Source organism: Squalius cephalus (genome assembly GCF_949319135.1).
Source record: "Squalius cephalus genome assembly, chromosome: 10".
Classification (NCBI taxonomy): Eukaryota; Metazoa; Chordata; class Actinopteri; order Cypriniformes; family Leuciscidae; genus Squalius; species Squalius cephalus.
Genome location: NC_137131.1, coordinates 34,123,456 through 34,139,886, shown reverse-complemented (window position 1 = coordinate 34,139,886; position 16,431 = coordinate 34,123,456). Strand labels below are relative to the sequence as shown.

At 37.4% G+C, this 16,431-nt stretch overlaps 1 protein-coding gene across 16 annotated transcripts in view; it reads right to left on the bottom strand.

Moving 5' to 3' along the window:
* Window positions 1-5,990: 5,990 nt before the first annotated feature.
* Window positions 5,991-16,431, bottom strand: part of lrrfip1b (leucine rich repeat (in FLII) interacting protein 1b) — a 39,138-nt gene continuing 28,697 nt past the window's right edge. For 7 of the 16 annotated variants that reach the window (XM_079883385.1, XM_079883379.1, XM_079883382.1 and 4 more), the window contains 13 exons: window positions 14,452-14,529; window positions 14,068-14,097; window positions 13,818-13,943; window positions 13,565-13,735; window positions 12,642-12,734; window positions 12,391-12,483; window positions 12,043-12,135; window positions 11,757-11,904; window positions 9,076-9,125; window positions 8,793-8,910; window positions 8,591-8,670; window positions 8,278-8,382; window positions 5,991-7,199 (listed from right to left, as the gene is read on the bottom strand). In XM_079883385.1, the coding sequence (XP_079739511.1) occupies window positions 7,089-7,199; window positions 8,278-8,382; window positions 8,591-8,670; window positions 8,793-8,910; window positions 9,076-9,125; window positions 11,757-11,904; window positions 12,043-12,135; window positions 12,391-12,483; window positions 12,642-12,734; window positions 13,565-13,735; window positions 13,818-13,943; window positions 14,068-14,097; window positions 14,452-14,529 (1,296 nt within the window). In that variant the 3' untranslated portion in view covers window positions 5,991-7,088. Of the gene's footprint in view, window positions 7,200-8,277; window positions 8,383-8,590; window positions 8,671-8,792; window positions 8,911-9,075; window positions 9,126-11,756; window positions 11,905-12,042; window positions 12,136-12,390; window positions 12,484-12,641; window positions 12,735-13,564; window positions 13,736-13,817; window positions 13,944-14,067; window positions 14,098-14,451; window positions 14,530-15,543; window positions 15,610-16,431 lie in introns of all 16 variants that reach the window. The other 9 variants (XM_079883370.1, XM_079883378.1, XM_079883380.1 and 6 more) reach the window with 3 other exon arrangements.

Below are 16,431 nucleotides of genomic sequence, written 5' to 3'. Positions count from 1 at the left end.
TCCATCCATCTTCTTCCGCTTATCCAGGGCCGGGTCGCGGGGGCAGCAGTCTAAGCAGAGACGCCCAGACTTCCCTCTCCCTAGACACTTCCTCCAGCTCTTCCAGGGGAATACCGATGCGTTCCCAGGCCAGCCGGGAGACATAATCCCTCCAGCGGGAAGGCGTCCAGGAGGCATCCGAAACAGGTGCCCGAGCCACCTCATCTGGCTCCTCTCGATGTGGAGGAGCAGCGGCTCTACTCTGAGCTCCTCCCGAGTGACCGAGCTCCTCACCCTATCTCTAAGGGTGCGCCCAGCCACCCTGTGAAGAAAGCTCATTTTGGCCGCTGATGGAGGTGCTGATTCTCATCCCAGCCGCTTCACACTCAGCTTCAATCCGTCCCAGTGCACGCTGAAGGTCCTGGTCTGATGAGGCCAACACGACAACATCATCCACAAAAAGCAGAGATGAAATCGTGTGGTCCCCAAACTGGACACCCTCCGGCCCCTGGCTGCGCCTAGAAATTCTGTCCATAAAAATTATGAACAGAACCGGTGACAAAGGGCAGCCCTGCCAGAGTCCAACATGCCCCGGGAACAAGTCTGACTTACTGCCGGCAATGCGAACCAAGCTCCTGCTCCGGTCGTACAAGGACCGGACAGCCCTTAGCGTAGTAGTATGTTGAGGGTTGATTTGTAGGGAAGGACTACATGCCTGCGCCTATACTGAACTCGTAATACGCATGTGCCCGCCATCGGCGTTCTCACTGGTTCGCATTTTTGAAGTTTGCACAGAAAGAACTTCAGAGTTTTCTGTTAAAACGGTGTCGTGTTAGCGGCCCCTAAGTTAATAACTAATGATCGTTGCGACGGAAGTGAATCAATCAAACTAACTTTAGCTGGACAATAACTTTATTCTAGAGCTGCTATAAAACCAAAACACTTTACTTTAATTTCCTATTATCAATGTAAAGCTGCTTTGGAACAATCTACATTGTTAAAAGCGCTATATAAATGAAGATGACTTGACTTGACAAAGGGCCTCAGACCCCATACTCCCAGAGCACCCGCCACAGGACGCTGCGAGGGACACAGTCGAATGCCTTCTCCAAATCCACAAAGCACATGTGGATTGGTTGGGCAAACTCCCATGCACCGTCCAGCACCCTGGAGAAGGTATAGAGCTGGACCAGTGTTCCACAACCGGGACAAAAATCTGCACTGTTCCTCCTGAAACCGAGGTTCTACTATCGGCCGTATTCTCCTCTCCAGTACCCTGGCATAGGCTTTCCCAGGGAGGCTGAGAAATGTGATCCCCCTGTAGTTGGAACACACCCTCCAGTCCCCCTTCTTGAAAAGAGCCACGCAATGTTGCAGAGGCGTGTCAGCCAAGACAGCCCCACAACATCCAGAGACTTGAGGTACTCAGGGCGGATCTCATCCACCCCCGGTGCCTTGCCACCGAGGAGCTTCTTGACTACCTCGGTGACTTCAGCTTGGGTGATGGACGAGTCCACCTCCGAGCCCTCGGCCTCTGCTTCCTCAATGGAAGACGTGTCGGTGGTATTGAGGAGATCCTCGAAGTATTCCTTCCACCGTCCGACAATATCCCTAGTTGAGGTCAACAGCTACCCACCTCCACTGTAAACAGTGTTGGTATAGGGCACTTTCACACAAACTTTATAAAGAGACATTACAGTGTTGTGGTTAATACTGTGTGACAGCTATATTTTTTATAAAAAGTAATATTTAATATGGTCTCACATTAAATAATATAATGTATTTTAATTATATTACTAGTGCTTAATTCAGGTACATTAATAGTTACCAGATAAGTCATATTTTTAAACTGTATTTTCATTGTTGAAGTTAAAAGGAGAAAACAATGATTTTGACACCAGCTATGTTACGCACTACATGAAAGGTCATTTTCAAAAATCCATAATAGGGACACTATAATCAAAAGTTTAGGTTCTAGCCTTCTTTTTAGGGGGCTACTTCCTTCAATCTAATAACATTAATATCTAATCTAAATATCATCAATCTAATACTATTAAATCTCCAAACCTGCTGTTAAATATTTACCTTACTTTTCCACTAGGAACAGCAAAGCTTAGTTCAAATAGGTGTGATAGTCTTTGCTCAGTATCAGGATGTGTGTTTAAACATTCAGATAGCTCTAAACTACTATAAATTATAAACTGAAGCTAGTACTGTCAGGTTCAATAAATCAGGATTCAGTTGTGAGTGAATAAACAGTATATTTATTAGAAAACGTCCAACATAAGTAGTAGCAGTGGGTCGGATGAAACAAGGTGCACGGAAGTCCCTCCTTGCAAATGGGCAACCAGCCTTCCAGGGAACACGAGGAACCAGACGATCAGGAAGACAAACACTGGATCCAGATACAAGATGAAGGAACACTGAGACGACCAGGACATGAACACAGAAAAATCCAAAACGATCTGACAAACACAAGGTTGATGGCATGACATTAAATAGACAACCAAATCAGCAGCAGCTGGCGCTGATCATCAGATCAGCAGCAATCAGTGGCCATGCCTCCAACACACACACACACACACACACACACACACACACACACACACACACACACACACACACACACACACACAGAGGAACTGCCAATTTATTTTTCTTAAGAAACAGGATGCCAGACAGACAAGTTCCTTGGTATGTGTTAGAGGTTAAAAAACAAAAAACTAAATACTGCACTCAAATCTTTTACTGTCACTGTCTGTAACTGTCAAAACCACCTCATTACTGATTCACATTACGTTCTGGAGCTCAGCTGTACAACTACAGTTACTACCATAGGCGTGAATTACCATAAGCATAAAATACCATAGGGACGGGTGGGACATGTCCCCACCACTTTTTGCCAGGGTCGATATTGTTCCCACCACTTTTTAAAACGGAGATTAAAAGAATGACTTTTTGATTGCATTTTATTTACAACTCAACATAATCCAAATATACATAACGAAGGACAAAAAGGCACATTATTGAGCACACTGATCTAAACAGCTAAATTTGAACAGTCACACACCTCTGTGCAATTCCTGAAACAGTTCCTGTTCAACATACCTGACATTTCTAAGGTGTTTGCTTTTTTTCTTTTGCCGTGGAAACTGCCCTTCCATCAGTAGTCAGTGATGGAGCTTATTTTACCATGTTCATGTAGAGTAGCTTGCTGATGTTGGTACAGCGCTCGCAGCGAAAAACAGTTTGAAGAGACTTGTGTGAATGTTTCAGTCAGCAGGACTCATCAGTGGCATATGGTCCCAGTTAAAAAAAACAAACAAAACAAAAAAAACCTTTGGGGAAAAAAATAAAATTGTGATTTAAAATTCACAAACAAAAAATGTAAAGAACACCATGTTATAACTATAACTATAACTATAACTACGGCCTATAACTATAAAAAATTAGAAAGGAACACTGCAGTACACTACACTAGAGAAAAATATATGGATTATCATATGTTAAGCATACTTCAAATGTTTTCATACGTTATGAATTTATGAAGTGAGTTTGGAGTAAAAACTTAATGTTTGGCGCACTTTGCTTTTCAGATGCACAGCGTATGCACTGTAACCGTTCATCTGTGAGACAAATAAGTTGTATACATCAAACTCAGAACTACATTAAAAACAGGTGTGGTTATGTTTAATGACTTTGTGAATTGAGTTTAATGAGTAAAAAATATTTTTAAAGTTCTCATCACACATTAAAAATGTATCCTCAATGTATGAGATCATGCTCTACTTAATATAAAAATTCAAGTTATTTATTTTCTAATAAGCTCATACCCAAACCAATATTAAATTTCAGAGTGTGACAGGTACAGTTCAGCATTTGGTCCTAGGGCAGTTATTTATCTCATTGACAAACATATAATCATTGTACATTGTGGAAAAACTGGTAAAACTAGTTGCAAAAATGATCTTAGACAATTATTGAGAGGCATAAGTTATTCTATTTTTAAATAACAGCTGTATATTGAGATGTGGTGGAAATGGCATTTGTTCATTGCAGGTTGGAAAAAATGCAAAATACTAACAATATCTTGTAATCTAAGTTTGTCCTTAAAACTAGACAAATTATTTAAACTTATGAGACTATGTTACGTGACGTATGAACAAGTTTTTTTATTCAACTTCACAAAGCTAAAAGTGCCCCTAGTTGAAGAATCACCCATATAGCCTATATATATAGCCTATGTCTGTAATGAAAGTAAAAATGATTGATAAACATATCTTTTGAATGGAAATAAATAACAGTAGGCCTGCTTTGGGTGTCTTATTCATTACATTTCTTTTCATATGAAAGCAACAGAACTTAAATTACATCCAGTTTATCATCTCAAACATTTGGCGCATCTCAAACAAGCCTATTGATGTAGACCACTTTTCTATATAGAATCTTTTTTTTTTTTTTGCGCTGACATCACAATTACGTCACGGCGTTAGCTGGAGGCAAAAACTGGAGGCATAGCATACATGACCCTAGTTAACTGTGGTTGGCCTGGCCGTGCGTCACTCAAAAAACAACAGGCCAATCAGAAGAGAGGCTCATGGATATTAATTAGAAAGGCCAAAATCGACCTGTTCTTAGCAGAGCCCCTGAGAAAGGAGCTGTAAAAATATATTGGGATGGTTTTTGGTACTTATACTACAAATATATATTCTTAAGGACATCAAAACCTAAAATAAAACTTCGGAAAGGTGTACAATATGGCACCTTTAATTGAGTGAGTTTGTAATTTACGTGTCGGCCAATCTGGTTCCGTCCGTTAAAATTAACTTTTGCAAATAACAATCGCAGTCCTGGACAGTGAGTGACCTTAATGAGTGACAGTGAGTGATTCTAAGATAAAATCAAATTTCCTCCAGTCATTGTTAAAAAACAAGCTAACAAAACTTGCAAACTGACGTTAGTGAAGTGGTCAGGGTCCACCTAAGATCTGCCCACAAAAAAATGTCACCATGTTTACTAACTGAAATGGGGTCTATATATATATATATATATATATATATATATATATATATATATATATATATATATATATTATTTTTATTGCCAACCATATGACTTCACCCAGAAAGATTTGCCTTTAACATCTGTAACACCAAAATGAAGAACCGATTTATCAGCAGAAAATTTAATGCTGCCCTCTGCTGTTCAAATGTACACCACTTCCATCTTTTCAATGTTTTGAGGGAGTAGGATCCATTTTGTAATTCTTGTTTATTAAACGTAAAATGCAATAAAAGAATGAAATAAATAAAAACCTGAAAAGTCAGTGTTATTGCATGAGTTTATTTATCTTGCTATGCCATGTCTTACAGAAGAGGTGTAATACAGGTAAACAATATAATTTGTGTGTCTCTGTCTGTTATTTCAAAAGTTCAGCATATCAGTCCTTATGAGACAGCATGTTCACTGAGTGTGTAAACAAGGTGGTGCATTGTCTCCAATGGTTGCAGAACCCTGGGAGGGATACAAGTGAAGCTCACAATCAGCAAAAAGAATCATCTTGCCACAAACAATCATCCAGCGGATATAGCATCATGACATCATTGTCACAGCTGTTAGCATAATGATGTACATCTGAGCGTGTTGTGGAAATGTAATGGTCAGTTCCTCTGAAAAGCATTATTGCAATACAGTTCCCTTTTCTTTTTCTTAAAAAAGCCATGTTTATTTCTATAAACCCCAAATTCATTGAGATTAATGATATACTCTTTAAGTGGCAGACCATTAGTGAAAGTGCTACAACGATCAGCTTCAAAAAACCAGCTGCACTCCCATTTATAGTGTTGACTCAGCATGTTTTCGAAAGCAAGACTCAGATTACAGATTGTATCTATCAAGGCTGGTGACGTCTCAAATGTCCACTTAGCCCTCCGATGATGCTGTTGCAGTATGATCTGAGTTTAAACTGGATATGAACAGTATTCTGATGATCAGCTGTGCTTATACTGTCTACTTCTACTTATCATATTACAATGACCAAGACCTCTGTTTTTATACACGGAAAGCGAGTAGGTGATCTAAAACCTGCATATTAAACAAAACAAAAGTATTTTCATCATTTGGCCCACTTTAGTTGAATAGATATGTGAGAAAAAAGAGTGCTTCAATAAAGCAACAAAGAAAAATAATTGCTGCCACAGAACATTTTCAAGGACAATGATTCAGATACTTCCAATCTTGGCTTTGACCCAAATAAACTCCATAAAGTTATATTAGCATTATTATTGCATCAAAGTTTTTTGTAACCATGTCCTCATATAAGTTCCTCAGGATGTTTACGCAACATTAGCATGTAAACAAAAATTACTAACATCATAAAGTGCTAGTCCACCTTTAAGTACGAACCAACACTTGCACACACAGATTTGGCATAAAACAAAATGGACATAATAACAATCCCCCATTAAACGTTCAAAGTGATGTTGCACATATCCTGCACATGTCTGTTGTTAAGTTCCTGTCTGCACAAAACATTGCAAGAAAATGCACAACTGTCTCTGTATGAGAGCATACATTCATTCATTTAATATCTGGACTACACAATTTCCATTACCTCATTATGCAAAATGGTTCCATGTACAGTTTCCGAGTAATACTTGAATACTGATGCAGAGATAAAGTGCATGATCTGCTAAGTCAATGTCCCTCTGAACCAACATACTACCATAAAGTAACATTCTGTCATAGATGTGCTCTGCCTGTCTCTGTGTTGGTCTGCAGACACAGAGATCCGTAACCCAGTCAAAAAAGTATTGAGAGCTCATTGAGGGCCTGAATTCTGCTAATCCAAACCAAAGGTCACTTTAATGAGCCTCAGTAAGAATTTGTTTTTGATGTGTCCTCCGCTTGGAATCCTACTAGCAAACAAATGAAGGTTGATGTTCATGCCCGTTAGCCTTATTTATCTTTTCGAAGTCTGAATTAGCAAGATGATTGAGCTAATTTGATCTGATTTTGATAGAAATTTTAGTTTTATATGGGTGGCACGTCATCTGTGCCAGTGGGTGATAGGAATCATGCCCTGACTGCTGAGTGGGCACAGGCGGGCGTCACTGCTGTGCCAGTAGGGCACTCCGATTGGCCTTCATCTTCTCTAGTCTCTTCGTCAGGTGGCTGTTGCTTGCTTCCAGCTCATCGATACGGTCAAGCGCAGACCTCAGCTAGAATAAGCACAGCAGGAATTTGTTACATCACACTCTAAAAAATATTCAGTGGCTTTGTAAATATCACACAATATACTACCTTAATAAAATCTCTGAATATCAGTTGTTTGTTGAGTTGGACATACCAAAATAAATGTCTGAAAATCCAACAGTTAATTTTGACAAAAATTTACATCTCTTATTAAAGTTTTATGAAAAGAAATTAGTATTTGACAAACAAATTATATTTCTTCATATTTTTGTTAAATTTCATTCAACATATTTGAGAATGAAGAAATGATACTGATCAGTTTCAAGAACTACTATTATTACTCATTCCATCTCAACATTCTCTCATCTTTAACAGCAACTTAAGAAATTGAGTAAGTTGGACAATCATGCGCAAAGAGAGGGAAATTAGATTTTCCAAGCATTCTATGATACAGACTGTATAAGGAGAGTAATTGTCGAAATTACGTGTTATTTTGTGTTTTGCACAAAATTAACATAGTAGGAGATCTGTTAGTGCATGTTCTTTTATGTTTGGATTCATGGGAGTTTCTGTTAAATTGACGATTTGGTGTTACCATTGTGGTGAAGAGTAGAGCCTGTGGTCAGGTCGAGGATGAGCCAACAGACATTTAAGTCACCATGAAAGTCCGAAAGTGAAAGTAACTTGCAAATCTGTGCTGACTCGGTTTCAGACTTTTTTTTTGGTTAAAAAAAAAAAATGGTTCACAAACTGGACATCACTTTATTGCAGCAATAGCAAACAACAATGATCCAGTCGATATTCAGTGGACAATATAAAGTTTTTTTGGTCCATTACCTTAACATATTAGGTCTAATTAATTAATTGTATTAGTCATGGCACCAAATGTAGATCTATTTAATTTTTTTCTTACATGTACTCAATTCATAAGGTATATTTAATTGATTTCACAGCTTTAAAATGTGCTCAATATTTTTAATTGTGAGAATATTTCACCAAAAAATTTACTACATCATAATTTACATTTTTAGAGTGTAGTTTTGCTAAGATTTTTGAAATATTAGATTCCCCCCCCCCCCCCCCCCCAATCATTTAACAATGTACCTCTCTCTGTAACTTGCGTTTCTCCACTTTTAGTTCATCTTCCACTTTCTCCGCAGCCTCAGCAGACATCTTATAGCGACCCACCTGACCCTCCAGCCGAATTATCTGACACATGACAGAGATTACAGATTATGCATGAAACACTGTGGAACTGGTTGTACCACAGTCAGAACAAAATTAATAGTGCATAAAGAGAAGTAAAACTTGAAAGGTAAATATTATTAACCACTGATGATGAAATTGAAAGCAAGAGCACGATACTGAGTTGTGCCTCTGGGAAAAAAGTCTTGTGTTAGTTTTAACCATGACTTACATTTTGTTCAAGCGCTGTGACTTCTTGCACAGACTTGACCAACTTGAATTTAAGGTCACTTATCTGCCTGTTAGCATCTCCTGTAGAAAACAAAAACAAAAAAAACAAACATTTTTGAGGTCACATAAAACCATTTAACTCCATATGACAAGCCAGCCTAAATCAAAACTGATAGTGATTGAAATTTAAAGGTGTATCTTACTCTGCAGATCTAGGATATGAGGGTCCAGACCATTCTGAAGGTCATCGTCATCTGTGCTTCCCATTTCTTCTGTCCCATTCTTCTGTTTCTGCTCTGCAGTGGCTTTAAGCTTCCGTACCTGCAAATACACACACAGCACAACAGAACCTGATCTCACCAAGTGCAACATGTTCCTGGATCAACATCTTTGTTGATTTCAGAGATTTCATAAGATGCTCTCCCACAATATTAATTATACAGAAAACAATGAATCACTTGAAAATCATAAGATGACAAAACTCACCTGGTCGAGCAAACTCTCTCTCTCTTCCACCAGCTTCCTTAATCTGATCTCTGAAAATTTCAAACAAAAATATGTACAACACATGAACCTCATACAGAATCGAACAATGTAACATACACAATGAGTCGATGTAGGCACTAATATAATTTATTTTGTAGTACAGAGTATACAAATTGGAACTGTCATTTTAACATTTTACAATGAATTATACAATGAATTATAAAAAATGCAATCAACGTGCATTTAACATGACCAAAAATGCATGACTCTATTGCAAAATAGATTGTTGGGGTGATAAGGAATAAGGAAAGAAAACAAATAATATATTTACTTCTAATGCCAGTTTTGTAAAGTCTATATAAAGCTTTATTCCTCTTGTATGTCAAATTATCTTAATTTGAGTTGGGGGTTTTTCACAGCAATTTTTCTATATAATTAATTTAATAATCAGTATATCATGTAATTAATTTAAAAAAGTTAACATAATTACTGTTTTTATTTAATGTGAATATACAATTGTGTATAAATAGAAAATGTATATATGGTATTATTATTATTATTATTATTATTATTATTATTATTATACACATTGTATATGTACACTGATGTGAATATTATTTTGTATAAAACATTTTTGGTATTTGCTTTTTATTTGTGGTGACAAGTGATTTCAATTATGATGATGATGATGATGATGATGTATTGGCACATATGGAGAAGTACATATTCTTCCAAAGTGCAATGCATCTAATTGTATCCATATCACAATGTATTCACATTTCTCTTGAAGAATTTTTTTCAAAAATCAAGCTTTTTATAATTTCAGAATATGGAAAGAAATGTACAGCTTTTGCATGCCCAAAACATGTCTGGATCATTCCCATTTACATTAAAGATTTAAAAAATATGCAAAATTACACCACAAGTATAATTTCTCAATGAAAAATCAAAATCAAAAGGACATTGTCACAAACATCAGGAAAAAAAAATCTGTGAAAAATCATAACACACAGCAGTTGAAGATCTTCTTAATTTTAAACTTTGACTTAAAGAACATCTGTGTTTCATTTTCTACACTCAGTCCTCTCACATCGAATATTATTTCTTTTGGAGGTTCACTGCTATGCATATTTACACCATCCAGCACTAAAAGAGCAGCAACTGCTTCCTCACAACTATCGAGAAGGAAAGCTTTGCCCTTGTGCTCTACAAGCATGTTATACGTGTCCTCCACACACTGCAACTCTGGCTCAGCCTCTGTCTCTTGCTGGTCCCTGGATTGTACACCATTGTCTCCTGTGATATTAAATATATCCACTTCGTTAGAGTCTGTGGGTTCAAACATGGGATCTTGAGAGGTTTTCATGGCAGCATTGAGTTCTATTCAGTTAATGTTCTCTGCTAGTCTGGTCTGAGGTTCATATACTGTAATTTCCGAAATTATCTGATTCTCAGGTTTAAATGCTTATAGTGAATCAAGTTTCTGCACTTGAATAAATGTCTCCTTTATCGTCTGACATGTTTTTTTTTTTTCTGATTTTAACAGTAGTTACATGTTCTTCAACATTAACTGGAGTGCACTTTACCTGTGAGGTGTTAAATCTGCAATCAGTAGACTTGGAATAGTGGTTTTCTAAATATTGAGAGTTGGAAACCTCCTTTACGTACATTGACCTTTCACTGAGGGAGATTCGAAGAAGATTTAGAAGATTCTCCTGTGTCAGCATTTCCTATTATAAATCTTGACAACTCTCTAAGTAGTTTTGGCAAATGTTAATGAAAATGGCAAGGTTAATGTGTTTGGTCTTGGCAGATTATATCTGCTACACATGCTGCTGTGAGCATGTAAGATATGCTGCTGCATTAATACATAAATCCTGTAGCAGATCTCAGCATCTAAGGGAGGTGGAGGATTTCAGAGGAACTCTGACAGCTTGCTGCCAAACTAGCCTACAGCGAACACCAAACCAGACTTTTTAAATGTTGAACAAGCAATCTCACTGACTGCAGAATCAGCAGATGCCAAACAACTTGTGCCATGTGCTAATGCTGTGATTGCTTGCAGATTGCATGCAAAGGACCTGTCAGCCTGTGCCATCTAGAGTTTCATAACTGAACTACTGTAGATATTTATAAGAGTTTGTTACCATTTGTGCACAAAATGTGCTGACTTCATTCTCAGAAGGTCAAGTATTTATGTTTATTGTCAGCTGACGACATTTCTTATAGGCTACTGTAATTTACTGCAGTAATGGGTTTTGACATCTTTAAATCACTGTGCTTCATGCTGGTTTTCAGAGATCGCATCAGATAGCAAACAGTCCAGTTTCTGTGCCTCAAAGTTTGTTCTCCCTGCTCTTTTAACTTCTTTTTGGGGGTATGTATACAGTCAACGTTTCCTCATTTAACAAATTGACACATGAATGACACCAAAATGATTTCCTCCCACCATCTTGAACTGTGCAGTCTTCACCATAGTTTTGTTTAATCTCTAATCTTTAACATATTTATAATGTTTTCTACAATAATAATAAATAAATAAAACATTGCAAATATGCATTTATATGCCATTAAATAGCAAAATGGTAAACATTTGGCTACATCAATTTGATGGCAAGAAGTAAATCTGCTGCAATTTTTTAGATTGTGAGTTAAAAAATACTGGAAACCGTCTGTCTTACCTAACATGCTGTCTCCAGTCATGGCTGGCGTGGTGTGAGAGTCTTGATTCAGTCGGCAAGCTGTTTCCGAATCAGCATGCCCATCAATCGCCCCGTCTGCTACCTGCCCATTGGCCGTCACCTCAGATCCCAGCACAATGCCATGTTTCTGAGCAAGAATACAATCTGATGTCAACATCCCATTTTTTCCATTATGTTATTATGGTCCTCTGAATTTAAAATAATGATGCTACATTTAATGACTTCTATATCTCTGTGATTGCAAATATTCCTTCTACACCTCTACCTTTAAAGCATCCTTAAGCCCGCAAACCTCATCCCTGAGTGCCTCCCGTTCATCATGGATAATGTCTGAATATTCCTTCTGCCTCTCTAAGGCCTAAATTAGGCCATCCGCAAAAGTGAACAGTCAGGGAAGGGAAGAACAAAGGAGTAAAGGAAAGCTGTAAGGTTAGGAAAGACTACAAGGGACATGTGACACAGTATAAAGCATTCCATACTTAAACAAGTTGGGTTAATAAGTTACACAAGCTAAGGAGGAAATTCAAAAGATTATTAAGTGTTAAAATCTAAAAGAGAGAAATGTTTTGATGTGATATGATTCAAGAAACATGGCCATGAAAAGTAATTGTACCAGGATCTTTTTATCTTTCCATTCCAATGTTTCTTGCAGGTCAGCTATCTCTCTAATATAGTCCGCCTGCTTCCCGCGAGACTGTTGGGCTTCCTGAGCCCCGGCCATGAGGGCAAGCAGAGGAAAACAGATGGGCAGATAGAAGAATATTAAGAGGAAAATATGAAAGAAGACAACAAAAAACAGAATCCATCTATGTTAGGAAGACAAAGAGCCAGAAGAGTGCCCCATCATTTACTGGTGATGCTCACCGTCAACAACTCTTCACTCTGCTTCAGTGTTTCCTTCATCTCCTCAAACTGGATCTTTAGGACATTGTGGGCATGACGTTCTCGCTCACACTCCTAAAAACAGAAATGTCCATCATTGAAGTATGTACTGAAAAATTAATTGTAAATTTACAGTATATTCCTGGTTACTAGCAGCTGTACTGTCATAGTTATTTGAACGGTAGTATTTATTAAAGTACAACCAAATTCTGACTTTCACAATGACCATTTGCATGACTGTGTGCATGTCAGTAATCTTTGCATATTAACAGGCTGTGTACTGTATATTGAGTGTTGATATCTCTGTGTGCATGATTGATAACTCACACTAAAAGCTTACCAGAGATAACAACTTCTCTGCTAATCATTTCCATATTTGCAAAACAACGTCAATATAACTGATTATACTATAGCATGCAACATTGCCACATACAGTAGTTTAGTTATGATCAGACTTAACCCGAAATGCCCAAAAGGAGGTCAAATTGACCCAACAGAGTTTGATTTTTAGATTTTGTCCCAATATAATCCAATAATAACAATATTTTTCCAATAATAATTTAATTCCTTGATATTCCATTCATTCCTCTTGTATGTCAAAACGTGTACTATGTGAGCCTCTGCAGTGTTATGTATTACTCTTTGTAAAATGGGGTCAAAATAACCTGTATGCACTTCCAATGGGATTTTGTCTCACCGTAGTAGTTTTGTCAATAATAATATTTATTCATCACACTTCATGGATTACATGAATGTAATGTACACATTAATGTAAATTTCATATTTTGTAATGAAAAACAAAAACAAAAACAATTATGTATTGTAAAAGGGTCAATTATTCTACATGATTTTGTATTAAAAGCCTCTTTATCAAATAATTGATTTCATCATTTGATAGGCCTTACCCTGTTTTTCTCCTCACACTCTCTTCGTGTCTCACACAGAAGTTCCTCCAGCTCCATCAGAGTGTCTCTCAGTGTGTCCACCTGATACATCAGGTTTGTCTTCTCATTGTCCAGCTGAGCGTTGGACACCATGGCCTTACGGTACTTCTCCTCTACCTCTACCAGAGAGTCCTGAGAGTAGACAACAAAATGAAGATCTTTACATATAGTTCATGGCCATTATAATTTAGTATTATGAACACACCAAGACTACCTTCATTTCCCGTATGGAGGCCTCAGTGTCAGCTGAAAGCGAGGTATCACAGCTTCCTCTTCGTGATAACCCTCCACCCAGAGATGCTAGAGTGGCAGCCGAGAGGGTGGAGGCTGTCCTGGAACCCTGAGGATGTAGTTTAAATATTTACTTTGTCTGGTGGATCACTTTGTTGCTGTATTATTCACTGTGATGGATTAAAAATTGTGTTTGTGCATCTATTCAACATCCTCAAAATTATTCTACTGACCTTTTCCAGGAAGTCTGACCTTTCCTCCACCTGTATGAAAAATTAAACATGTTCAGCAGAAGCTACAATGTAAAATCATCCAGGCTCTTTATACAAATCCACATTAAATAAGAAATACTTATTCAAAACAATAATGCATCAGAATTGGGGCATCTATTGATATGTTCCATGCTTTACTCACTAGAGGGAGCACGACACAAACAAGATTCATGCTAATTCCACACAATAGCCTACTGAATATTCCAGAGTGAGGAACAAGATATGCAAAGGAACAGGAGAACAGGTCAGTTTTTGCCATGGATCTTCATGTGTTACAGAGATGACAGACATGACCTTGAAACTGCAGTACTAAAGCTTGGTCAGTGATAGAAATGGGAAGCTCACCACAGGACTGGCACGGGCTGAACTCGCCCTAGATGAAGCCCTGGAACTGGAGCCCAGAAAGCCATTGTAGTCTGAAGGCTGACCAGAAAAGCAGGTATAGAGAAAAAAGCAGAATAAGACGGACAGAGGAGCAGATGTTAGCAGAAAGAGAGTTAGTTCTGAGCACTAGAGGAAAAATATGGGAACTGATTAGTAACTGAAAGTTTAAAGAAATGACACAGTACACTACTGTTCAAAAGTTTGGGGCTAGTACGTTTTTATTAATGTTTTTGAAAGCAGTCTCTTTTGCTCACCAAGAATGCATTTATTTGACCAAAAATATAGTAAAAAACATTAATATTGTGAAATATTAATACAATTTAAAATAACTGGTCCTATTTTAATAAAATGTGATTTATTCATGTGATCCAATTTTCAGCAGCCATCACTCCATTCTCCAGTCACATAATCCTTCAGAAATTATTATAAAATGCTGATTTGGTACTAAAGTAACCATTCTTATTATTATCAATGTTGTCAATGATTAATTAAAAACAGCATTTATTTGAAACAGAGGTCTTCTGTAGTAATTTAAAGTCTTTACTGTCACTTTTGATAAATTTGATCCATCCATGCTGAATAAAACTATTAATTTTTGGAGAAAAAAAAAACAATCTTTTAAAGAGTAGTGTAAAACCATACCCATATTGTGGGACAAAACACACTGACACAGCATTAGCAGGTATCTGTGCGAAGCAGAGTCAATGAGTGTAACTAGTAAATAACCATATTTCAACCACACACAAAAGACAAAAAAATATTCAATCCAAGATGATTAACCATCAAATGCATGCTTTACATACTGTACATACACCAACAGTCCCACTCCACTGCCATGCAGGCATCCAAACACAACAAGAGTGAGAAAAACAGTAGGGTGGAGACTCCCAAACTCCATGAGAAGCTCATGACATAAACAGACACAGACAACACCTAGTCAAGCCTGTGGTGTGGTCTGAAAACAGAACCATGCAAGACGCTCAACAAGCCCAGACTGGCATTGGGTATCAGGTCATGCCCCTTTCAGAGGGATAGGTAAAAATTGGGCCTTACGCCTCTAGCGCTGGAGCCACTGAAACGCCTAGTGCCAGAGAATGAACTCTCTTCATGCAGTGACCCCTGCAGACAGAACAGAACACCTCACCATACTATATTCACCTCAACGACTCGATATCTCTCAGACATAACCATGGAGAACACAACAAACAGTTAAAATAAAGACCCTTAAATGGCCGCTTTATATATCCAAGATGGTTCACCATCATGAAATGTGATCAAACAGGGCTGCTAACAACCAGAGAAGATGTACTTTAAACACATTATGAGGAGGAAATGCTCATGACATACAGAGGAGTCCAAAGAAAGCTTCTTTGTGTGTTTACAGAAAGTTAACACATTAGCCATCAACTCTAATGCACTCTGATGTATTCTGATTACTTATGGAATGACTAAATAAAGAATTGATTTCTGCATTAGATGCCTGAGTAAGAGGCTATGGAAACCATAAACTTGTCAACACAAGATTCTGCGAATCAGTTTACTACACTGCATGCAGGTATCTGCTCAAATGAGGGATTGAACACACACAACAAGTCCGTAAATGAGATAGTTTACCCAGAAATGAAAATTAATGTCATTATTCTGCTCTAATATTGTTCCAAACTAGAGATAGAGATACCTAGCAGAATGTCCAAGTAGCTCTTTTCTAAAATGAAAAAAAAAAAAACATATTTTTATAATTATATATAAAATATATCATATATTAGAAGTTGTAATTTAGTACAAATATTAATATATTTTAAATATATTATATAATATAAATATATTAATAGTTACAATTATAATCAAGTGCATTACATGTACTTTAGTCAACACATTACATACTTCTCTAAAGCACTACAAAAAAGTATTAAATATAATGATTGTACTTTAAAGGAAAAC